The 25,025-nt window shown below is 43.4% G+C and overlaps 1 protein-coding gene across 1 annotated transcript in view; it reads left to right on the forward strand.

Annotated features, from left to right (window-relative positions):
* The window catches only part of LOC122551515 (dual 3',5'-cyclic-AMP and -GMP phosphodiesterase 11A-like), a 411,702-nt gene that overhangs the window by 87,060 nt on the left and 299,617 nt on the right, over positions 1-25,025 (forward strand). Inside the window, exon 2 of the mRNA XM_043693531.2 lies at positions 51-209. Coding sequence (XP_043549466.1) covers positions 51-209 — 159 coding nt within the window. The remainder of the gene's footprint in view (positions 1-50; positions 210-25,025) is intronic.

Consider the following 25,025-nt stretch of genomic DNA (forward strand, 5'->3'; position numbering starts at 1 on the left):
AGACCACAAAAAACTGATGGGTAACCAATGTTTTCTGTTTTTTTGCATAGGACCGTCGCTTCAGAGATGAAATTGATAAATTGACAGGATACAAGACAAAATCCCTTCTGTGTATGCCAATTCGAAACAGTGATGGTGAGATTATTGGCGTAGCCCAAGCTATAAACAAAAATCCAGGAGGAGCGCCCTTCACTGAGGATGATGAAAAGGTTGGATTTTCTTGTTCATCGTTGATTGACTTTTGATGGATTTATTATGATAAAACTAAACATAATTCACAGCACAGAAGCTTTCCTTAATATTTCTGGTGATTTTGTTAAAGCATTTTATCAAAGAACATTGAATACCAAATCCAAAGTCGTTACAGGGAAGTCATTGCATAAAATAGATTCCAATGTTGTTGAAATAATTTAACAATGACAAAACCTTGAATTTATTATTTTGATTAAAGTTTAATTAAATACATGCCTTGTAATTTCTTCAGACAGTAGTTTTTTCTTATTGACATTCAGAATGTCAAATGTGAATGAATATATTCTTTTTTAAGTATTGATAAATATTAAGACAATATTATGTGGTTTACACAGTTTTATAATGTTTTATTCTTGAAAGACTTAATGGAAAAGCTTAAGAGCAATTTTACAAAGTGGAATAAGCAATTTAAAAAGTGATACTGAATCTTTTGAGCTTATGAAATTGTGAATTATTTTCAAGTGAAATTGCTTCTAATTTGTTTCATTGTTTTAATTAGCAGGACATCTTGACTACACTTAAGGAAAACTAAATTACAGTGCTATAATGATATATAAGAATTTAACAAATGTTTGTTAAATCCATATTAAAGGGAACAGCTATTCCTTTAAAAGTTTTGCTTCAAATACACACACAAAAGAGCAACTGTAAATAATTTGAGCTACTTGTGAAATAAAAAAGAGAGGGTGGGTATGTTTCTTTTGGATGGTAGTACAACATAGGCAGTAGACTAATTTCCAACTTCATTTAAAACCTCACAATTATCTTCCATTGTTCTTCTATTGTTTTACAGAATGTACTTGATATTAATCATCTCTTTGAAGTAATATTTTACATACAAGTCAGTCCTTGTGATTTGTATTGCGTCAGTGTTTTTTTTGTTGTAGTATAGCCCAGTGTATTTGTGGTAAAAGAGGAAAAGAAAAATACATTGGCAATTAAATAGTGCCTTTCACAACCTTAGACCTTCTATAGTGCTTTTAGTCAATTAAATACTTTAGAAATGTATTCACTGTTGTAATGTAAGAAACACAGTAACCTATTTGTGCTCAACAAGCTCCCACATACAGCAATGTGACAAAGATCAGGTCTGTTTTAGTGATATTGACTGGGGGATAAATACTGGCCCAGAACGTTGGGTATAACCCCTCTGTGCCAAGGAATCTTGTGTCCACTTGAATGAGAAGTCAGGTCCTCAGTGTAATGTCCCATCTTAAAGACTATCCCTCTGATAGTGCAGCTATCCCTCAGCACTGTACTGGAATCTCAGTCTTGAATTTGAGCTCACGGTGTGCAGTGGGACTTGAACCAAGAACTCTTCAATAAAGTGGATAAACTATTAAAAACGGTGGACAGTTGAAAAATAAGTCAGGAAATTTTCTCAACTTAAGTACCTCAAAGTTGTGGATCACTCTGTATCTGGTTGTTCAGGAAAACAGTATTTGTCCCCATGATCCCCATTTAAGAATATATAATGATACCCACATTTTCAATGATTGAGTGCGTGGATCACAAGCAAGATTTCAAGCTTTTGGACTTCTGTTATAACAAAGGAGCTAAAATCAACATTGTCTAAACACTATACAGTAGGCAACCATTATGGTAAACTAGGGAATAGATCCAAAATGACAGGAGACATTCTGTATGGTTATACTTTATCCATTAAGCAGTCACCTCACTCTCCTCGAATCAGCCCATAGCTATTCTCAGATCTCAATGGCTTGTTTCATATGAATATATGAATCAGGAGCAGGATTAGGTCTCCTTGCCTTTGAGCCAGCTCTGACATTCAATTGTTTCATTCCCGATCTGATTGCTTTACATTCTTTCCAAGCCCCAATAAACTTTCTCCTCTTGCTTATGCAGACACCATGTACCTCCATTTTAAAATCATTTGAAAACTGTTTCCACTAACTTTTGAGGATGATAATTCCAAAGATTAATGACTGTGAGAAAAATAACTATCTTCAACAGTGTCTTAAACAGGCCATAAACCTAACACTAACCCCGATTTTTAAACAACAGCCCTATGTCCTATGTTCTCCCACAAGAAGAAACATCCTGTCCATATCTACTCTATATTAAGATCCCCCAGGATCTTATATTTTTCATTGAAATTGCCTCTTACTCTTCTAAACTCCTGACAATATAAGCCTATATTATCTTCCTCATTCACCTGAAGGGGAAATTACAGAGAAATGCCAACATTACAGACTAGTTATAATGAGGGACTTCAATTACTAAATATAGGCAGGAACATTGGAGGTGTAAGGGTAGCAGGGGACAAATGTTCCTGGATTGTATTAGGGTTTTCTTCCAGTATTATGTGCCCAGTTCAACACAAAAGGATGGATTGGTGGATCTGGTCTTTGGAAATCAGGTGGACCAAGTGGATCAAATGTCAATGGGGGACCATTTAGGAGACAGTGACCATTGTATCAAAAGTTCAGGATAGTGGTGGGAATTGACATGCAGTAATCCAGAGGAAGAAAACTCCACTGGCAGAAAGCTAACTTCAATGGGTAAGAGTAGAGCTTGGCAGGATTGACTGGAACAAGAGGTTGTGGGAAAAGCAGTAACGTACAATGGGTTGCCTTTAAAGAGCAGATGGTTAGAATACAGTTGAGATTTCACCTCCAGAAAAGCCCTGTCTGACGACCTGAACAAAATAGATTGTTCTCAGCCTATTACTGACTAATCAGGAAGGATGTTGTGAAACTTAAAAGGGTTCAGAAATTATTTATTCGGATGTTGTTTGGATTGGAGGGTTTGAGCTATAGCGAGAGGCTGAACTAGCTGGGGCTGTTTTTCCTGGTGCGTCGGAGGCTGAGGGGGTGTATAAAATCATGCAGGCATGGATAGAAAAAACAGATACGGTCTTTTCCCTGGAGTGGAGGATTCCAGAACTAGAGGTTATTAGTTTAGGGTGAGAGGGGAACCTCAGGAGCAATGTTTTTGCATAGAGATAGGTATTGATTGAGCTGCCAGAGGAAATGGTGGAGACTGGTACAATTACAACATTGATAAAGCATCTGGATGGGTACTTGGGACGATGATATTGTGGCCATAAAGGAGACGTGGGTTCCACTGGGGCAGGAATGTTTGCGAGATGTTCCAGGGTTCAGAACATTTAAAAAGAACAGGGAGGATGGAAAAAGAGGAGGGGGTGTAGCGTTGCTAATCAGCGAGTGCGTCACAACTACAGAAATGAAGGCTATTGAGGAAGGTTACTGAGTCAGTATGGATGGAAGTTGGGAACAGCAAGAGAGAAGCCACCCCATTGGGGATTTCTACAGACCCGCTAATAGCAGAAGGGAGATTGAAGAACTCATAGGCTGGCAGATTTTGGAAAAATGCAGATGTAAGGGTTGTTGTTGTGGGTGACTTCAACTTTGCCAATGTTGACTGGAACCTCCTTAGTGCAGATGGTTTGGATGGAGCTGTTTTTGTCAGGTGTGTTCAGGAGGGTTTCCTCACTCAGGATGTAGACAGGCCGATGAGGGAAAGGCAATTTTGGATTTAGTGCTCGGCAATGAGCCTGGACAGGAGTCAGATATCGCGTTGGGAGAATGCTTTGATGACAGTGACCACAACTTCCTCACATTTACCATAGCCTTGGAGAAGGAAAGGAGCAGTTACCAAGGGAAGATATTTAATTGGGGAAAAGGAAATTATGATGCTATCAGACAGGAGTTGGGAAGTACAGATTGGGAGAAATAGCTTCACAAAAAGTGATGCACAAATTTGTTCCTCTGAGACAGGCAAGAAGGGGTAAGATCAAGGAGCCGTGGGTGAAAAGAACAGAGAAGCTTCTTGTCAAATGGAAGAAGGCAGCTTACGTAAGGTGGAGGAAGCAAGGATCTAGCACAGCTTTAGAGGATTGCAGGCTTACTAGAAAGGAGCTCAGATATGAACTGAGGAGAGCCTAGAGGGGACACGAAAAAGGCTTGGCAGGAAGGATTAGTGAGAACCCAAAGGCATTTTACTTATATGCGAGGAATAAGAGAAAGATCAGGGAGATGGTAGGGCTGGTCAGGGACAGTGTAGCGAACTTGTACGTGGAGTCTGAGCAGATAGGGGAAGCCCTAAATGAGTTCTTTGTTTTGGTTTTCAGTAAGGAAAGGGACCTTTGAGGAGCTGGGAAACAGGTTTGAACAGATCAAGATTGATGAAGTTGGTGTGCTGGACATTTTGGCAAACATTAAGATTGATAAATCCCCAGGCCAGACCAGATTTGTCCTGAGTTACTCTGGGAAGCGAGAAAGGAAGTTGCTAAGCTGCTGGCGAAGGTCTTTGCTTCCTCACTCTCCACGGGAGTCATACCGGAGGATTGGAGGGAGGCAAATATTGTTCCTCTTTTCAAGAAGGGGAATAAGGAAATCCCTGGCAATTACAGACCAGTCAGTCTTTCGTCTCTGGTCAGCAAGGTTTTGGAAAGAATTCTGAGTGATGGGATTTATGACTATTTCGAAAAGCATAGTCAGCATGACTTTGTGAGGGGCATGTCATGCCTCACAAATCTTGCTGAGTTATTTGAAGAGGTGACAAGATAGGTCAACAAAGGTCAAGCAGTGGGTGTGGTGTATATGGACTTCAGCAAGGCATTTGATAAGGTTCCCCATGATAGGCTCATTCGTAAAATCAGGAGGTATGGGATACAGAGAGATTTGGCTGACTGGATTCAGAATTGGTTGTAGATGGAAAGTGTTCTGCCTGGAGGTCAATGGTGAGTGGTGTCGCGCAGGGCTCTGTTCTTGGGCCTCTGCTCTTTGTAGTTTTTATAAATGACTTGGATGAGGAGTTTGAGGGGTAGGTTAGTAAATTTGCTCATGACATAAAGGTTGGAAATGCCGTTGATAGTTTCGAGGGCTATTGCAAAGCTGGGCTGAGAAATGGCAGATGGAGTTCAACCTGGATAAAAGCGGTGATGCATTTTGGAAGGTCGAACTCCAATGCTGAATATAGGATTAAAGATAGGATTCTTGGCAGTGTGGAGGAACAGAGGGATCTCGGTGTTCAAGTTGCCACCCAAGTAGATAGGGTTGTTAAGAAAGCATGGTGTTTTGGCTTTCATTAACAGGGGGATTGAGATTCAGAGCTGCGAGGTTTTGCTGCAGCTCTACAAGACCCTGGTGAGACTACACTTGGAATATTGTGTCCAGTTCTGGTTGCCCTATTATGGGAAAGACACGGAGGCTTTGGAGAGGGTGCAAAAGGTTTACCATGATGCTGCCTGGACTGGAGGGCTTGTCTTACGAAGAGAGGTTGACTAAGCTCGGACTTTTCTCTCTGGAGAGAAGGAAGAAGAGAGGTGACCTGATCGAGGTATACAGGGTAATGGATAGAGTCAATAGCCAGAGACTTTTCCCCAGGGCAGGATTGATTGGCACGAGAGGTCATAGTTTTAAGATATTAGGAGGAAGGTATAGAGGAGGCATCAGATGTAGGTTCTTTACGCAGAGTTGTGAATGCATGGAAAGCGTCGCCAGCGGTGGTGGTGGACACTTAAGCGACTTCTGGACGTGCACATGTACAGCAGTAAATTGAGGGGTGCATAGGTTAGATTAGATTAGATTACATTACATTACAGTGTGGAAACAGGCCCTTCAGCCCAACAAGTCCACACCGACCCACCGAAGCGTGACCCACCCATACCCCTACATTTACCCCTTACCTAACACTATGGGCAATTTAGCATGGCCAATTCACCTGGCCAGCACATCTTTGGACTGTGGGAGGAAACCGGAGCACCCGGAGGAAACCCACGCAGACACGGGGAGAACGTGCAAACTCCACACAGCCTGAGGCGGGAATTGAACCCGGGTCTCTGGCGCTGTGAGGCAGCAGTGCTAACCACTGTGCCACCGTGCCGCCCATAAAATAAACCCGTTAGGTTATTTTAATTTAGATTAGGAATAATCCTTGGCACAACATAGTGGGCCAAAGGCCCTGTTATGTTCTGTGTTCTATGGGTCCATGAATAGGAAGGTTTAGAGGGATGTGGGATAGGTGCTGGCAAATGGGACTAGGTTAATTTAGCATATCTGGTCGGCACAGACCGAAGAGTTGTTTCCTTAGGTCAGAGCCAATTTCACAAAACTAGGAATAGGTCGTTACTCCCTCAAAGTCTGTCCCCAACTATGACCTGACTGTGCATATATCAATGCAAGTTTAAGAAAGCTGTCTGCAACTTTTTTATAAATTAGATTAGATTAGATTCCCTACAGTGTGGAAACAGGCCCTTCGGTCCAACATGTCCGCACCGACACTTCGGAGAGTAACCCATCGAAACCCCTTTTCCCTCTGACTAATGTATCTAATTGACAATTTAACATGGCCAATTCACCTAACCTGCACATCTTTGGACTGTGGGAGGAAACTGCAGCACCTGAAGGAAACCCACGCAGACACGGGGAGAATGTGCAAACTCCACACAGACAGTCACCAACCTGGGACCCTGGTGCCGTGAGGCAGCAGGGCTAACCACTGAGCCACCGTGAACATGCTTTCAGACTTTGATGATGCTTCTGAATATTATCATTTTAGCTTTTCTCAATTTTAAAAATTTAGCCATTTCTCGTGCACCCCTATCTCTAACGTAGAGTCATCACCATCCATTTTCTCTCTCTCTTCTGAGAAGGTTTTGATGGCAGCGATCAAAGAGGGCTCAAAGCTTGAGAAAAGTTGGGGTTGGGGAGGGAGAGTAGGTAGAGAGAATGGACAGGAAGGCGGGGGGACGGAGAGAGAGAAAATGGACATGGGGTAGAGGGTGCGGTGGGGAGGAAGAGAAAAAGATTCGAGGGACAGATGGTTTGGGGAGGGGGGTAAGACTGGGGGAAAACAAATGGGGTGCAGAGAATGAGGAGGAGAAGGAGAGAATGTGATGGGAGGGACAGCACAAATCCAACCTTCCCCTGGACCAGTGTCAGTGTCCCACTTCCTGGAACCCACTTCTCCCATAGCAGGCTTGGCCCAATCGTTTCTCAGTGTACATGTCGCTAAGGCAGTAGAATCATATAAGCCTGACAGGCCAAATGGCCCATACAATTCATACCGACTTTCTAAACACCATCCCACCCTATAGCCCTGCAATTCGGTGACTTTTACTCTAGTGATGGAGAGGGATAAGTGTGCTCTGCAGGGCAAGAGTTATAGCTGGGGACAGGAAAATTATGATGCGGTGAGGCACGACTTAGGATGCATAGCTTGGAAAAGTAGGCTTCAAGGCAAGGGCGCAATTGATATGTGGAGCTTGTTCAAGGAGTAACTATTGAGTGTCCTTGATAAGTATGTACCTGTCAGGCAGGGAGGAAAGGGTCGTGTGAGGGAGCCGTGGTTTAATAAGGAATTGGAATCCCTTGTTAAAGGGAAGAGGGCGGCCTATGTAAAGATGAGGCGTGAAGGTTCAATTGGGGCGATTGAGAGTTATAAGGTAGCCAGGAAGGATCTGAAGAGAGAACTAAGAGCAGCAAGGAGGGGACATGAAAAGTCCTTAGTTGGTAGGATTAGGGAAAACCCAAAGGCTTTCTATAGGTATGTCAGGAATAAAAGAATGACTAGGGTAGGAATAGGTCCAGTCAAGGATAGTAGTGGGCAGTTGCGTGTGGAGGCTGAAGAGATTGGGGAGACACTGAATGAATACTTTTCGTCAGTATTCACTCAGGAACAGGACATTGTTACCGATGTGAATACTGAGTCACAATTAATTAGAATGGACAGCTTTGAGGTATGTAGGGAAGAGGTGTTGGAAATTCTGGAAAGGGTGAAAATAGATAAGTCTCCTGGGCCTGATGGCATTTATCTTAGGATTCTCTGGGAAGCAAGGGAGGAGATTGCAGAGCCATTGGCCTTGATTTTTATGTCCTCGTTGTCTACAGGAATAGTGCCAGAAGACTGGAGGATAGCAAATGTGGTTCCCTTGTTCAAGAAGAGGAGTAGGGATAACCCTTGTAACTATAGGCTGGTGAGTCTCACTTCTGTTGTGGACAAAGTCTTAGGGATAGGATTTATGAACATCTGGATAGGAATAATGTGATCAAGGATAGTCAGCATGGTTTTGTGAAGGGCAGGTCGTGCCTCACAAACCTTATTGAATTCTTTGAGAAGGTGACTAAGGAGGTGGACGAGGGTAAAGCGGTAGATGTGGTGTATATGGATTTTAGTAAGGCATTTGATAAGGTTCCCCATGGTAGGCTACTGCAAAAAATACGGAGGTATGGCATTGAGGGTGAGTTGGAGGTTTGGATTAGGAATTGGCTGGCTGGAAGAAGGCAGAGGGTAGTAGTTGATGGTAAAGGTTCATCTTGGAGTGCAGTTACTAGCGGTGTTCCGCAAGGATCTGTTTTGGGACCATTGCTGTTTGTCATTTTTATAAATGATCTGGAGGAGGGGCAAGAAGATTGGGTGAGCAAGTTTGCGGATGATACGAAAGTCGGTGGAGTTGTTGACAGTGAGGAAGGATGTGTCAGGTTACAGCGGGATATAGGTAAGCTGCAAAGCTGGGCAGAAAGGTGGCAAATGGAGTTCAATGTGGATAAGTGTGAGGTGACACTTTGGTATGAGTAACAAAAAGATGGGGTACTGGGCTAATGGTCGGATACTTGGTAGTGTGGATGAGCAGAGGGATCTTGGTGTCCATGTACACAGATCTGTGAAAGTTGCCACCCAGGTAAATAGTGCGGTGAAGAAGGCATACGGCGTACTGGCTTTTATTGGTAGAGGAATTGAGTTCCGGAGTCCTGAGGTCATGTTGCAGTTATATAGGACTCTGGTGCAGCCGCATCTGGAATATTGTGTGCAGTTTTGGTCGCCATACTATAGGAAGGATGTGGAGGCACTGCAACAGGTGCAGAGGAGGTTTACCAGGATGTTGCCTGGTATGGTAGGAAGATCGTATGAGGAAAGGCTAAGGCACTTGGGGCTGTTTTCATTGGAGAAAAGAAGGTTTAGGGGTGACTTGATAGAGGTGTACAAGATGATTAGGAGTTTAGATAGGGTTGACCATGAGAACCTTTTTTCACGTATGGAGTCAGCTATTACGAGGGGGCATAACTTTAAATTAAGGGGTGGTAGGTATAGGACAGATGTTAGGGGTAGATTCTTTACTCAGTGAGTCGTGAGTTCATGGAATGCCCTGCCAGTAGCAGTGGTGGACTCTCCCTCATTATGGGCATTTAAACGGGTATTGGATAGGCACATGGAGGATAGTGGGCTAGTGTAGGTTAGGTGGGCTTGGATCGGCGCAACATCGAGGGCGAAAGGGCCTGTACTGTGCTGTATTCTTCTATGTTCTATATATATTCCCTCAAATGGGAAAGGTGCAACAAATCAATCCAGAGTTCCCTGGATGACAAATGAGCTAGAAGTTAATATTAGAAAGAAAACGTGTGCTTTTGATAGGTGTAAGATAACAAATGCTATTGATAACTATGAGAAATACTGAAGGCTTGGGTGGGGGAATGGATGAGGGATGTGATAAAGCAAATAAGAGAATTGAAAAGGAATTATGAGAAAAGATTAGAGCTAACATAGAGGGGAATTCTAATGTTGTCAATATAAATAGTAAAAGAGTGACTAAAGAAGAAGTAGCCTGTTTAGAGATAGAACAGACGATTTATAAACGGTGGCGGGGTAATGGTTGGGGTGTTAAATGAATATTTTGCATCTGTTTTTACAGAAGAGGAGGGTGCTGCCAAGGCCATGATGGTAGAGGGGACAAACTCTGTCACTAGAATGATTCGGTATTAATAAGGAAGATGTCTTGGATAGTATGTTGACAAGGCTCTGGGATGAGATGAGTTGCATCCAAGAGTTTTGAAGGGAGTAAGGGTAGAAGTTACAGGGGTATTGGTCATAATCATGCAACCTTCCCTGGACTCAGGAGGTGCCAGAAGAAAGCAGAATTGCAAACATACGGCCTTGTTCAAGAAAGTTTGTAAGACTAATCCCAGCAAAACATAAGGCTGATGCATTTTCAACAAACTTCAGTCAGAAGTGCCAAATGAATGATCATCTCGGGCTCCTCCTGTGGTCCTCAGCATCAAAATAACAGTCTCCAGCCAATTCAATTCAATCCACATTATATCAAGAAACGACTTGAGGCACTTGATAATGTAAAGGCAATGGGCCCTGATAACAATACAGCAATAGTACTGAAGTTGTGTACTCCAGAACTTGTTGCTCCCCTAACCAAGCTCTTCCAGTATAGTTACAATACTGGTATCTACCTGACAATGAGGAAAATTGCCCAGGTATGTCCTGTACACAAAAAGCAGGATAAATCCAACCCAGCTAATTACCGCTCAAACAGTATACTCTCCATCATCAATAAAGTGATGGAAGGGGTCATCAATAGTGCTGTCAAGCAGCATCTGCTCAGCAACAACCTGTTCACTATCTATGAGGCACAAGTCAAGAGTGTGATGGAATACTCCTGGATGAGTTTAGTGCCAACACCACTCAGGAAGCTTAACACCATCCAGGACAGAGCAGCCTGCTTGATTGGCACTATATCCTCAAGTATCCACTCCCTCCACCATTGAGGCTCAGTTGCAACAGTGTGTACTATCCACATGATACACTGCAGAAATTCATCAAAGATCCTCAGACAACACCTTCCAAACCCACGATCACTTCCATCTAGAAGGTCAGCAGATGTTTGGGAACACCACCACCTACAAGTCCCCTTCCAAGCCACTCACCATCCTGACTTGGAGATACATTGCCGTTCCTTCACTGTCACTGGGTCATACTCCTGGAATTCTATCCAGAATGGCATTGTGGATCATAGAGTCATAGAGATGAACAGCATGGAACCAAACCCTTTGGTCCAACCCGTCCATGCCGACCAGATATCCCAACCCAATCTAATCCCACCTGCCAGCACCCGGCCCATATCTCTCCAAACCCTTCCTATTCATATGCACATCCAAATGCCTCTTAAATGTTGCAATTATACCAGCCTCCACCATATCCCCTGGCAGCTCATTCCATACACGTACCACTCTTTGCATGAAAAGTTTGCCCCTTAAGTCTCTTTTATATCTTTCCCCTCTCACCCTAAACCTATGCCCTCTAGTTCTGGACTCCCCGACTCCAGGGAGAAGACTTTGTCTATTTATCCTATCCATGCCCCTCATAATTTTGTAAACCTCTATAAGGTCATCCCTCAGCCTCCGACGATCCAGGGAAGACAGTCCCAGCCTGTTCAGCCTCTCCTTATAGCTGAAATCCTCCAACCCTGGCAACATCCTTGTAAATCTTTTCTGAACCCTTTCAAGTTTCACAACATCTTTCTGATAGGAACGAGACCAGAATTGCACGTAATATTCCAACAGTGGCCTAACCAATGTCCTGTACAGCCACAACATGACCTCCCAACTCCTGTACTCAATACTGTGACCAATAAAGGAAAGCATACCAAACGCCTTCTTCATTATCCTGTCTACCTGCGAGCCCACTTTCAAGGAGCTATGAACCTGCACTCCAAGGTCTCTTTGTTCAGCAACACTCCCTAGAACCTTACCATTAAGTGTATAAGTCCTGCTAAGATTTGCTTTCCCAAAATGCAGCACCTCACATTTATCTGAATGAAACTCCATCTGCCACTTCTCAGCCCATTGGCCCATCTGGTCCAGATCCTGTTGTAACCTGAGGTAACCCTCTTCGCTGTCCACTACACCTCCAATTTTGGTGTCATCTGCAAACTTACTAACTGTACCTCTTACGCTCGCATCCAAATCGTTTATGTAAATGACAAAAAGTAGAGGACCCAGCACCGATCCTTGTGGCACTCTACTGGTCACAGGCCTCCAGTCTGAAAAACAACCCATCACCACCACCCTGTGTCTTCTACCTTTGAGTCAGTTCTGTATCCAAATGGCTAGTTCTCCCTGTATTTCATGAGATCTAACCTTGCTAATCAGTCTCCCATGGGGAATCTTGTCGAACGCCTTACTGAAGTCCATATAGATCACACCTACTGCTCCGCCCTCATCAATCTTCTTTGTTACTTCTTCAAAAAACTCAATCAAGTTTGTGAGACATGATTTCTCACGCACAAAACCATGTTGACTATCCCTAATCAGTCCTTGCCTTTCCAAATACATGTACATCCTGTCCCTCAGGATTCCTTCCAACAACTTGCCCACCACTGAGGTCAGGCTCACCGATCTATAGTTCCCTGGCTTGTCTTTACCGCCCTTCTGAAACAGTGGCACCACATTTGCCAATTGCAGCGGTTCAAGAAGGCAGCTCACCACCACCTTCTCAAGGGCAACTAAGGCCAGCCAGTGTTGCCCACGTTCCACAAAATGAATAAATACAAAAAAAATTAGCAACTACAATTTTTTTTTTGCTTTCTGTACTTTAATTGGAACAAAAGAAAGGATTCCTTCATGATCTTTTTCAAAGTGAGGATGTTCTTCGTGAGTCTTTGTTATGAAAGCACAGTTATACCAAAACCTGAATGAAATAATTTGTTGATAATTATGGTCATAAATTTCAATTTTATCAATGGTATTGTTTTTGCCTCAGTCTCTGAGATTTAATGCTGATAAATAATGCATCAAGTGCTTATATTTTAATTTTCTGATGACACAAGAAATATATTTAAGGGCAAGTCTGCAGGTCAGTGGATCAATGCGCTGCTTGCATTTTTTATTGAAAAGTTATATAGCAGTTTACATATTGTTGTAGTTGTACATTATTTAAAAAACACAGCATTTATTGTTGTTAGAATTTGGTACAATTCAACATTATTGTCCACATTGATACGATGGTTTTTCATGTTTTTGATCCATGTATTGGAGGTGTCAGGTAGGGGTTTGGTGTGGGGTACAGTGCAGGCTGGTGATTGGAATGCAGCAATGAGAGCTATCTCTTGGTTGGCGGGTGCTGACTTTTGGGAGATTGTCAAGAATGGGTACATTTGCAGGAATTTGATCAGTCTTTGATGAAGAATGTGACATCTATCCATGGTTAGTTGAGAATTTGTCTACATCCTTGTGATAGGGTCAAGAGTGTGGTGCTGGAAAAGCACAGCAAGTCAGGCAGCATCTGAGGAGCAGGAAAATCGATGTTTCGGGCATAAGCCTTTCCTCGGCAATGAGTTCATTCCTGATAAAGAACTTATGCTTGAAACATCGATTTTCCTGCTCCTTGGATGCTGCCTGACCTGCTGTACTTTTCCAGCACAAACTCTTGACTCTGATCTCCAGCATCTGCAGTCCTCAAATTCTCCTCCTTGTTAAAAATCACACAACACCAGGTTATAGTCCAACAGGTTTAATTGGAAGCACTAGCTTTCAGACGCCGCTCCTTCATCAGCTGGTTGACAACCACCTGATGAAAGAGCGTCGCTCCGAAAGCTAATCCTTCCAATTAAACCTGTTGGACTATAACTTGGTGTTGTGTGATTTTTAACTTTGTACACCCCAGTCCAACACCGGCACCTCCAAAGGATGTCTCCTCTTTGTGATAGGGAACAGGTCTTCTCTTTGTGGGTTTACATTAACTTAATTGGAAGTGGTTTGATGGTTTCAAGTTTGACATAGTGGTTCACAGGCAGAATACACATGGTCACCAGTGACTGTCACCTGTGACAGGTTGGTGGTGATCAAATGCTCTGAAACTTAAGGTAATGCAAGCCTCATTCCTGGAACCATTCTTATAAATCCTTTCTGCATCCTCTGTTAATTGCTTCACATTCATTTTAAAGTGTTCTGCTCAGAATTAGACACAATAATCTAATTGAGGCAAAGAGGTGTTTTATAAATTTCACTATAATTGCATTGGTTTTGTGTTCTATGGCCCCATTTGTAAAATCAGACACTGTATCCTTTCTTACACCTTTCCAACTTGCTTTTCCACCTTTTTCTGATTTGTGCACATCTTTTCCCAGGCTTGTCTGCCTCTGCGCCAACTTTAAAATTATATTTTCGATTTGATATTGCCTCTGCTTGTTCTTCTTAGAAAAATGTATCACTTCACGTTGCTCTGCATCAATCTTAATCTGCCTACCATATGCCTGCCTATTCTGTCAGCCTGTTAATGTTCTCTTGAAGTCTTATCATGTTTCTCCTTACAGTTCACAGTATTTCCAAATTTTTTGTTATCCCCAAATTTTAAAATTATGACGCTCTATAATCAAGTCTAGGTTATGAGTATAGCCCAAGGAAAGCTGATGCTTGGGAAACATTATGGTATGCCTTACACTATATTTGAAAAACAACTGTTCACCACTATGCTCTGTTTTGCTGTTAATCACCTAACATTATATCCATTCTGCTGCTGTCCTTTTGTACCATGACCTTTGCCTTTCTAACAGGCCTGTCATAATAAATGCACTTTGGAAGTCGAGATATGCCACATCAATTATATTATCCACATCAACCTTGTCTGTCGTCCTGTCAAAACTGAAACCCAATTCATTGGCTGTGATTTGTCTTTTATACGTCCATGCTGGCTTCCTTTAACTAATTCACACTTATAAAAGGGCCTGTTTATTTTGCCCTGAGCAAATGGGCGATTTTCAGGTTGCCAAACCGTAATTAGTGGAGTGCCGCAGAAATCATTCTGGGACCTATTTATGATTTATATTAATGACTTGGATGAGGGAAAGCAGATTTGCTGAAAGTACAAAGGTCGATGAGAAAACAAATGATGAGGAGGATTCATGGAATCTGTAAAGCAATGTAGATAGATTAAATAAGTGAGGAAGAAAATGGCTAATGGAGAATAAACTGGGAAAATGTGAGGCTTTCCACTCTGGCAGGAGAATAGAAAATCAGAATGTTATTTAAAAGAAGAGAGAGAAAGAGAGACCAAAATACAGAGGGATCTGGGCGTCCTTGTGCAAAAACTACATGAACTTAGCACACTGGCACAGGAGGTAATTGAGAATGTAAATGCAGGATAGAGTACAAAAAGAGAGAAGTCTTGGAACAACTACACAGGACATCAGGGGAGTCTCCACCTGGAGTACCATGCACTGCTCTGGTCATCTTACTTAAGAAGTGACTTGGAACCAAGTTACTTAGGCCTGTGTCGAACCCATGCATAGATGCAGAGGAGGCATACATCACTTGTCATGAAACAACTGAGTTCATCAAACAGGTCTTTAAGATTCAGGATAGATCTAATGGAGCCCTTCAATGCACCAAAGTAGGTCTCTGCCAATTTAAAACTGAAATGAGGAGGAACATCTTTTCTCAGAGGGTTGTGAGTCTTTAGAACTCCTTGCCACAGAGAACAGAGGAAATAAGTGTGTGTATTAAAGGGTTAGATAGATTCTTGATCAGTAGATGAATCACAGGAAATGGGGAGGGCACAGGAAAATGGATGTGAGGAATGTGAGATCAGCCATGACTGGTACAGTAGTTCTCAAAGGGCCGAACTCCCTTTGGAAACAGGATGAAGATTCTGGGGCAAGGCTCAATGTGATGTGCACAAGGGGAGGCTTGTATTACAGGTGTATTTCACATCAGCATACCCACACCCCCCCAATCAATGCAATAAATCTTCTACATCCTGAAGACCTGCTGCCACTTCTTTGAATGACCCTAACACTGCCATGGATCCATCATCACTTGAAGCAACGTCTGGGAAATGCATTAACATTGTACAATAAAGTGTTTCCCATCCCACCTGTGTGGGGGCCATTGAGCTGTTAATGCTCCAGTGGTGTTTAAAACAAATGAAGGATTCTTTTATTGGATCATACACATTGAGATTATGATTATAAACAAAATATAACACTGTGACACCCAATTGTAATGAGGTGAACCATGTCATGTGCTTGCCATTGCTCCTGCTTATGCTGTCAGTTAAGACAGATACAGGCTGCTGATCTTGCTGTTCCGTGATGTCTATGACTATCATCTTGTAGTTGCCAGAGACCTGGTAGGGCCTTGGTATATTGAGGACCACTTCTACAAATGGCTTCATGAAACACTGGTGTCAGAGGGAATGAAAACCTGCTGTCCACTCCATATAGATGTCCACTCCAGCCAAACCCTGAGGCACTACAGGCAGCTGCAGCCCAACCTTTTTAGGTTGTAATTGTCCTTCCTTTCTCAACAGAGGAGTGTGAGGCACTGGCAACAATTTCAGTCACTTCAATCATCTAGTCCAGCTGGTGTTCCAGAGAGCTCGGGTAGGTGGTGATGACATGCCAGTCCGTGCACACCGCTGGCATCCACAGGGTAGTGTGCTGGTTATAGCTCACCATGATGGTTGCCAGTCTCTCTGTTGAGGCCATTGGGCAGGCAGACATCACAGGAACGCCTGGATGCACCTTTCTGCGTTAGGGTGCAGAAGTAGAATCTCTGCCAGACGTTCCCTTACTTTGTGGCTCAGCTGTAATGCCTGCCACCATATTGATGATGCCAGAGGCGCACTGGTCAGCCTGATGCGGAGCATTGCAGGCCCCTGCTGGCACTGTCCTCTGAATTTAAGTGGCTGCAGCATTCACTACCCTCACCAGCTCTTCGCATACATCTGTGCTGTGCTCACAGCATGTAACCCTGTTACTACTTGTCCATGTATGCCCATGAATGTCTGCACACCTGGAAGCTGGGTAATGGAGGGGATGGTATGAAGGCTCAGCGTCTGAAGTGTTCTCCTCATTTGGTTCAGCTGCCTGGCATTGTACATCAACTGTACAATAGAGAAGGGTGATGAGAGGGCAATCTGCTGCTTAATACATCTTCCTGCATACCCATCATTTACAGCTTTATTATTACAGTATTTGTGAATAAATAAGCACTACACTTACTGCACACCAGAGGGTGTCTGTCTCTCATCAATTAGGCCATTAACTCTCCTAGGGCTCTAGATCCATCTCACCATGAGCGATTGCTTAGCCTATCTCCATATCTGCCACTCCAATGCCTCTTTCAGCATGAGCATGTATAGCAATAGGCTCCGATTCTTCATCATTCCCTTGCATTCTGAGCTCTCTTCTGCATTATTGAACATACCATTGTTACTTGTTCATCAAAGACACAATCATTTCTCCTGTTGGCGGCAAACAGATATGGCTCCTACAGTGGCCAATCAGTAGTGTCTGTGTAAAAGTCACCTTTGCCTGACCAATGTACTGCACAGAGAGACTTACCATGTGCCTGACATTCAACACTGATGCCTTGACACAGCCCTGAACTGGGTGGGCAATCCTTTCTCTTGTCTCATGCTTTCCTTCAGTCACATTGAAAGCTGCAGACTCTGCATCCAGGTCCACCCTACAATTGCTGACTGTTATTTTCATCCAGATCTGGTTGCTTTGAAGAGCTGCTCTTCTTTCATGTCAAGAGAGCATGATTTTCCTCTGAGCTTTTACAATGGGGAGGAACACTTTCACAGAGGCAACAGTGAATTATGGAAGAACCTTTGATGTACTTTTGGCCATTTCAGCAGGGCACTCGATTGCTAGCCCTTTCTGACTGCTCCTACTATGGCTGTTACTTGTACAACCACCACAGTTGCCTTTGAAAGTTGGTGTCAGCATTGTCTGAACTGAAACTTGCCCGTGTCTGTGTCACCTAATTGGCTAGCTCCCTGTCTACCAACCTTTAATTGGTTGAAAATGAAAATATTGCTTTTGCAACTCCACCTCCTGCCAATGTGGTCATGCCACCTACTGTCTAAGCTGAAACTGGAATCAAAATTGATTGGTAGCAATAAAATCCTAGCCTATGGATTTGTGACTAGATAAGTCCTCTCTGAGGAGATTGGTTTTATCTGCAGGAAATATATCAAATATTAGAAGCTCCTCTTTAAGTTATATAGCAAACAAGTTCATCAACAACAACATGAATTTGCCAAGTGCCTTTTCCCTAAAGTGCTGCAAGGCATTCACAAAACAGTATAACACAAAATATGAGTCATGTAAAAATGTGTAAGTCTAATGAACTAAAAGTTTGTCAGCGAAATTGATTGTAAGGAGTATATGAAAAGAGGGTAGTGAAGTAAAGAGGCGGAGAGGTTTAGGGAGAGATTTTCAGAGATTAGTGGTCAGTAGCTGAAAGGATAGCCTCCAGTGATGGAGCAATTGTAATCAAGAAATGTTTAAGGGACCAGAATTAAAGGAACACAAATATGCTTTGTGGATTGATGAGCTGGAGGAGATTACCGAGTTAGAAAGAGATGAGACCAGGAGGCTTGCATCTGAGGATAGGAATTTCAAAATTCAAATACAACAATTAGAAAGTCAAATTTGGAGGTCCCAAAAATGTAAGCTAACATTCATCAAGTTAATTACCCAAGAATTGTATTCCACACTAGGAAGCTATTAATTATGGAATTTGATTAAATAATTCATCACTTTTATACATTTAAAATGATACTGTTTGCTCTGTGGATTCCAGAAGATCATATCTTTGAGAATCTTAAAAATCAATGTTATATAAAAGACAAACCTGAGTTCACAGTATTTACTGAGATTATAAATCTATGAGAATAAATTGAGCAGTTGTAGGATGAAATAAAACTTATACATATGATTTATTGAGTATTTTTATTTCATTTTTGTAAAAATAAATTCGTGTAATTATTAGAGTGCTGAGACTGTGCAGCTGTCTTATAAGCCTTTGCATCAAGTGATTCACTGCATAAGTGCTGGCTGCTAGATGTTAAAGCTTAAAAGACCTAGAGAGCCATTTCTAAAATGCTTACTATACTCCCTGGTGTTATCTGTGGAGCTGACCATATTTCTGTGTCTACCAAATTGCACTACCAGCAGATTCTGTAATGTATCACAATAACAAATAGCTGTTCCAATGGACTGTATAATGGAAAGTATTCACAAGCAACATTTTACAAGATTTTCCAAATTTGGGGAGAGAGATGCATTTTACGAGATCTTCAAACCTCAGTCCATGCTAATATGATACATAAAACACCCAGTGTCTCTCATTTTCAGATCTTGTGAATGTTTTGATATTTGTTTTGCCTGTGTGAATGTACTGGATTAATATACTTGTAGGATGTTTCTCTAGATGTAAACCACATTGCTAAGGTAACAGTCTCCACATGCTGTCACCCAGCAAGGCATCATGTGAAATAGCTTGGAGTAGTTTCAAAGTACTTCCATACCGATGCAGGTTCATATCATAAAACAGTCCACAAGTAAACTTGCTGGACCACAAATTAACATTAAAATCACAACCCAGTTGGAGACATAAGAATGCCTTGTGTGAGAAACTCAAGGAGCAGAATCTCACAAGAGTCTAATGGGGCTGTGGTGAGAAATTTGGGAGAATCACGTGAGAAATCCAAAGAGAGCTTTCTTGACATCAGAAGCAACTGTTGCCATTGTATTGAGATTCTCGCTCATGATTTGCCTATCATCTAGGATTGTTTGTTATCCCTATTAACTGCAGATCTTGACTTATTAATGTGCAACCTCTACCCTACCACCTGGCATGATGAAACTGGATGCTGAGAACACTTGAAACAGATGTTGAAACGGGTACTATACTTGATGACTCCAGCTTACTGTATGTTTAGTTAGATATCCATCTTGGACAACTAGTACCTATTTTCCAGGGCATGGTCCAGGGCATCAAATGTATGCACCCCATGTCCATTGAGGATGGAATTACTGACACCTCCCAGCCTCTCTGAACCCTCATGGCACATCCCTGATCCATTTACAGGAGACTTCTGCTCTTTGAAACTACAATTCAGGTCACACCTGGCATTACAGTGTTGCTGCATGGACACATTACACTGAGATAACAGCTCACAGTCTGGGTGTGGAGATTGTTCTGAGAGGTGGTCACTACCATATAGCCTGGGCCAGGTGAACCACATCATCTTAGTATGTTGTGCTCTACATAATTGGAACAGGCACTGGTGGGATACAATAGACATTGAGGAACTTGGAGAATGACAGCACTCATCTGAGGAGAAGGTTGAGGACACTGAAGAGGAAGAAGCTCTCCTTGAGCGTGACAGAGCTGAGCTGCATCAGACACTACAAGGCTGACAGGATTGGATTGACACCCGGTTTTATCAGATGGCAACTGGGTGCTGCAAACAGTCATTGACTGGGAAACAGTTATTGGTCACCGTGCAAACATTTTGTTGTATTCTGGGGAAAACTGCAGCCTCTGTTGATTTTCTTTCTGCTTACACATGTTGTTTGTAAATAAAAGATAATATCTGGAATTGCAAGGATGTTTCCCTATATGTGACAGCTCCCCACTAGACAATGACAAAATGCAGGGATGCAGTAGGCGGTGGGGAAAGAGTAGCAATGTTTCAGGGGGTGGTAAGGTGGGATGTGGCTAAGGACTGGTGAATTGTGTAGCCTGGCAATTGAACAATGACTGGGGCAAGAAAATAGGTTTGTATACACGAGGCGGTGTCAGCCAGGCCAGATATATGCCCTCAGCAGTGTTATGTTTATGGCAGCTGTGTCGTCATGTTGCTAGTGAAGAGCAATTCCAAACACACTTTTCTGGGTGTTTGGCTGAAGTTTCAATGCGACACTGGCACCAGAGATATTTATCTATTTTGGGATAGCTGGAAATGGCAAGTGGGAGAATTATATTGGCATTGGACGTGATGTGCACCAGCGGGGTGGGGTGGGTGGTTAAGAAGGTGAGTTTGGTAAAGTGACCAGATCTCAGCGAGAGAAACACTCCATGAAACCCGAGGATGTTAGTCAAAGAAAAAGCAAAGTTCAGTCCGAGGAGTTGGGAAGATTCTTGTCTGGTTTGAAGTTAAAGCAGGGAAAGTGGACACAGAATATTATTGAAATAGAAAAGATAGAGACTGCAGAAATCTATGGAACAGAGGACGTGGGTGTCCTGGTATGTGGCATGCAGGTTTACTGAGTGATTGGGATTCCAGATGGAACTTTGGGAATTATTGCAAGGGATAACAAGTATAAAAGTAAGGAAATGATGCCACAGCTTTATAGACCCTTTGTAACACTGTCTCTGCAGTATTTCAATATCTTAATTAAGGTCCAATGTAATTGCATTAGAAACAGTTCAAAGGATGTTCAGTTGGAGATTCACGGGTTGGAGGATTGTTGTGAGGAAACATTAAGGAGGTTAGGCCTATATCAATTGGAGTTAAAAGATTGAGAGGTGATCTAATTAAAGCAAGTAAAATTCTGAGGGCTCTGACAGGGTGGATCCCTTTGCTGAGGACTCCAGAACTCTGCAGCACAGTTTTCAAAGTGAGGAGTGTCCCATTTAAAGTGGAGATGAGGAGGAATTTTTACTCATAGTGGGTTGTTAGAGTTTGAAATTCTCTTCCCCGGAGAAGGCTGCATCATTGAATAAGCCGAAGGCTGAGTAAGATACAGTAAGAGAGAATCAGGAGTTACACAGAGCAGACAGGAAAATGGAGTTAAGGGCATAATCAGATCAGAAATGACCTAAAGAAGAGTTCTAAAGAACCATCAGATCTGATTCAAAATATTAATTCTGTTTCCTTCTTGACAGATTCTGGCAGATCTGCTGAGTTTCTCTAGCATTCTCTGGTTTTATTTCATGTCACCAACTCCCTACCAGATCCTCTCATGCCCTTTTCATCCAATGCTAGCCCGATTCTCCCATACACACTGACCTTAGTATTTGCCACTGCCTGTATATTTCCAGCATATCCCAGTAATCCTAGCAGCATCCTGGAAACCTAGCCATGTATGTGGCCAAGCATTGGCAGCCTGGAATTGCCCTTTACCATCAGCATCATGGAACAGCAGCCACAAACTAATGCTTGTCATGGCACAGGTGACATGGCTGACAACACCTGGCGTACAACAGTATACAGGGGAACCTCGATTATCTGAATGTGATGGGCGGGCAATACTTCATTCAGATAATCGATTATTTGGTTAATCGATTCAATGCTTTTCCTCTTGGGGCTCAGAGTTTTTAAAGTCTGCTACCCATTCAGGAGACTGCAGCAGCACACAGCATGCAAGGCCCCGCCCACAACACTGCCCACCCCCCCCCCCCGATACAGCTCCCCATCCCCCGGTCCCGTCCAACACCGACCCCCTGTCCAACACTTCTCTCCACTTCCAACACTGCCCCTGCCCTCAACCCTATCCAACACTGCCCCCCCCACATCCATCCATCAACCCCCACCCCAGACTCTGTTCAACACCCCCACCCCTAACCCCGTCCAACACTCCCTGCCCCCAACCTGGTCCAACATCACCCCCCCACCCCTGTCCAACACCGCTCCCGTCCCCTTCCAACACTACCCCCCAGTCCTCATCCATCACCGCCTCCTGTCCCCAACACTCCCCCGCCCAACACCACAACCTACCTGCCCCCAACCCCATACGCACCCACCCCACTCTCCGGGGCAATTGGACTGGACATCAACAACAAGACTGCTGCAGTTGCCTTTTTGCGCATATGTATGTACACGTGTATACACACACACACACACACACACACACACACACACACACACACACACACACACACACACACACACACACACACGTCTTTACTGCAGCTTTTTGACAGATTCCACCTTTGCCCTGTCTAGAACAATGTTGGAGAGATTATGTGGGGTCGGGGGTGTTTAGGGTACACCCCTCTGTAGAACTCCAGGAAAAGTGTGGGGAGAGAGAGAGGGCGGGAGGTCATTTGGATTGGTGCCTGTTTAATCACTGTAAACAAAAGATGCGATCATTGTTGGAAACACGTCTTGATGTAATGTTTCCATCAGGTCCTCAAGATTAGAATAGATTACTTACAGTGTGGAAACAGGGCCCTTTGGCCCAACAAGTGGTTTAATAAGGAATTGGAATCCCTTGTTAAATGGAAGAGGGCGGCCTATCTCAAGATGAGACGTGAAGGTTCAATTGGGGCGATTGAGAGTTATAGGGTAGCCAGGAAGGACCTGAAGAGAGAGCTAAAAGCAGCAAGGAGGGGACATGAAAGGTCCTTAGTAGATAGGATTAGGGAAAACCCTAAGGCTTTCTATAGGTATGTTAGGAATAAAAGAATGACTAGGGTAGGAATAGGTCCAGTCAAGGATAGTAGGGGGAAGTTGCGTGTGGAGGCGGAAGAGATTGGGGAGACACTGAATGAATACTTTTCTTCAGTATTCACTCAGGAACAGGGCATTGTTGTCGATGAGAATACTGAGGCACAAATAAGTAGAATGGATGGCTTTGAGGTATGTAGAGAAGAGGTGTTGGAAATCCTGGAAAAGGTGAAAATAGATAAGTCCCCTGGGCCTGATGGCATTTATCCTAGGATTCTCTGGGAAGCAAGGGAGGAGATTGCAGAGCCATTGGCCTTGATTTTTGTGTCCTCTTTGTCTACAGGAGTAGTCCCAGAAGACTGGAGGATAGCAAATGTGGTTCCCTTGTTCAAAAAGGGGAGTAGGGATAGCCCTAGTAACTATAGGCCGGTGAGTCTCACTTCTGTTGTGGGCAAAGTCTTATGCACATCTGGATAGGAATAATGTGATCAAGGATAGTCAGCATGGTTTTGTGAAGGGCAGGTCGTGCCTCACAAACCTTATTGAATTCTTTGAAAAGGTGACGAAGGAGGTTGATGAGGGGAAAGCGGTAGATGTGGTATATATGGATTTTAGTAAGGCGTTTGATAAGGTTCCCCATGGTAGGCTACTGCAGAAAATACGGAGATAAGGCATTGAGGGTGAGTTGGAGGTTTGGATTAGGAATTGGCTGGATGGAAGAAGACAGAGGGTAGTAGTTGATGGCAAAGTTTCTTCATGGAGTGCCGTCACTAGCGGTGTTCCGCAAGGATCTGTTTTGGGACCATTGCTGTTTGTCATTTTTATAAATGACCTGGAAGAGGGGTTAGAAGGTTGGGTGAGCAAGTTTGCGGATGATACGAAAGTCGGAGGAGTTGTTGACAGTGAGGAAGCATGTGGCAGGTTACAGCAGGATATAGAGAAGCTGCAGAGCTGGGCAGAAAGGTGGCAGATGGAATTCAATGTAGCTAAGTGCGAGGTGATTCACTTTGGGAAGAATAATAAAAAGATGGGGTACTGGGCTAATGGTCGGATACTTGGTAGTGTGGATGAGCAGAGGGATCTTGGTGTCCATGTACACAGATCTCTGAAAGTTGCCACCCAGGTAAATAGTGCGGTGAGGAAGGCATATGGCGTACTGGCTTTTATTGGTAGAGGAATTGAGTTCCGGAGTCCTGAGGTCATGATGCAGTTGTATAAGACTCTGGTACGGCCGCATCTGGAATATTGTGTGCAGTTTTGGTCGCCATACTATAGGAAGGATGTGGAGGAATTGGAACGGGTGCAGAGGAGGTTTACCAGGATGTTGCCTGGTATGGAAGGAAAATCGTATGAGGAAAGACTGAGGCACTTGGGGCTGTTTTCTCTGGAGAAAAGAAGGTTTAGGGGTGACTTGATTGAGGTGTACAAGATGATTAGGGGGTTAGATAGGGTCGACAGTATGAACCTTTTCCCGCGTATTGAGTCGGGTATTACAAGGGGGCATAGCTTTAAATTAAGGGGGGGTAGATATAGGACTGATGTTAGGGGTAGGTTCTTCACTCAGCGAGTCGTTAGTTCATGGAATGCCCTGCCAGTGACAGTGGTGGACTCTCCCTCTTTATGGGCATTTAAGAGGGCATTGGATAGGTATATGGAGGATAGTGGGTTAGTGTAGTTTAGGTGGGCTTGGATCGGCGCAACATCGAGGGCCCAAGGGCCTGTACTGCGCTGTATTCTTCTATGTTCTATGTTCTATAAGTCCACCCAGACCCATTCCCCTACATTTACCCCTTCACCTAACACTACGGGCA

Source organism: Chiloscyllium plagiosum, unplaced genomic scaffold, assembly GCF_037043375.1.
Source record: "Chiloscyllium plagiosum isolate Xiang-an unplaced genomic scaffold, Cpla_swu_hap1 HiC_scaffold_7, whole genome shotgun sequence".
In the NCBI taxonomy this organism is placed as follows: domain Eukaryota; kingdom Metazoa; phylum Chordata; class Chondrichthyes; order Orectolobiformes; family Hemiscylliidae; genus Chiloscyllium; species Chiloscyllium plagiosum.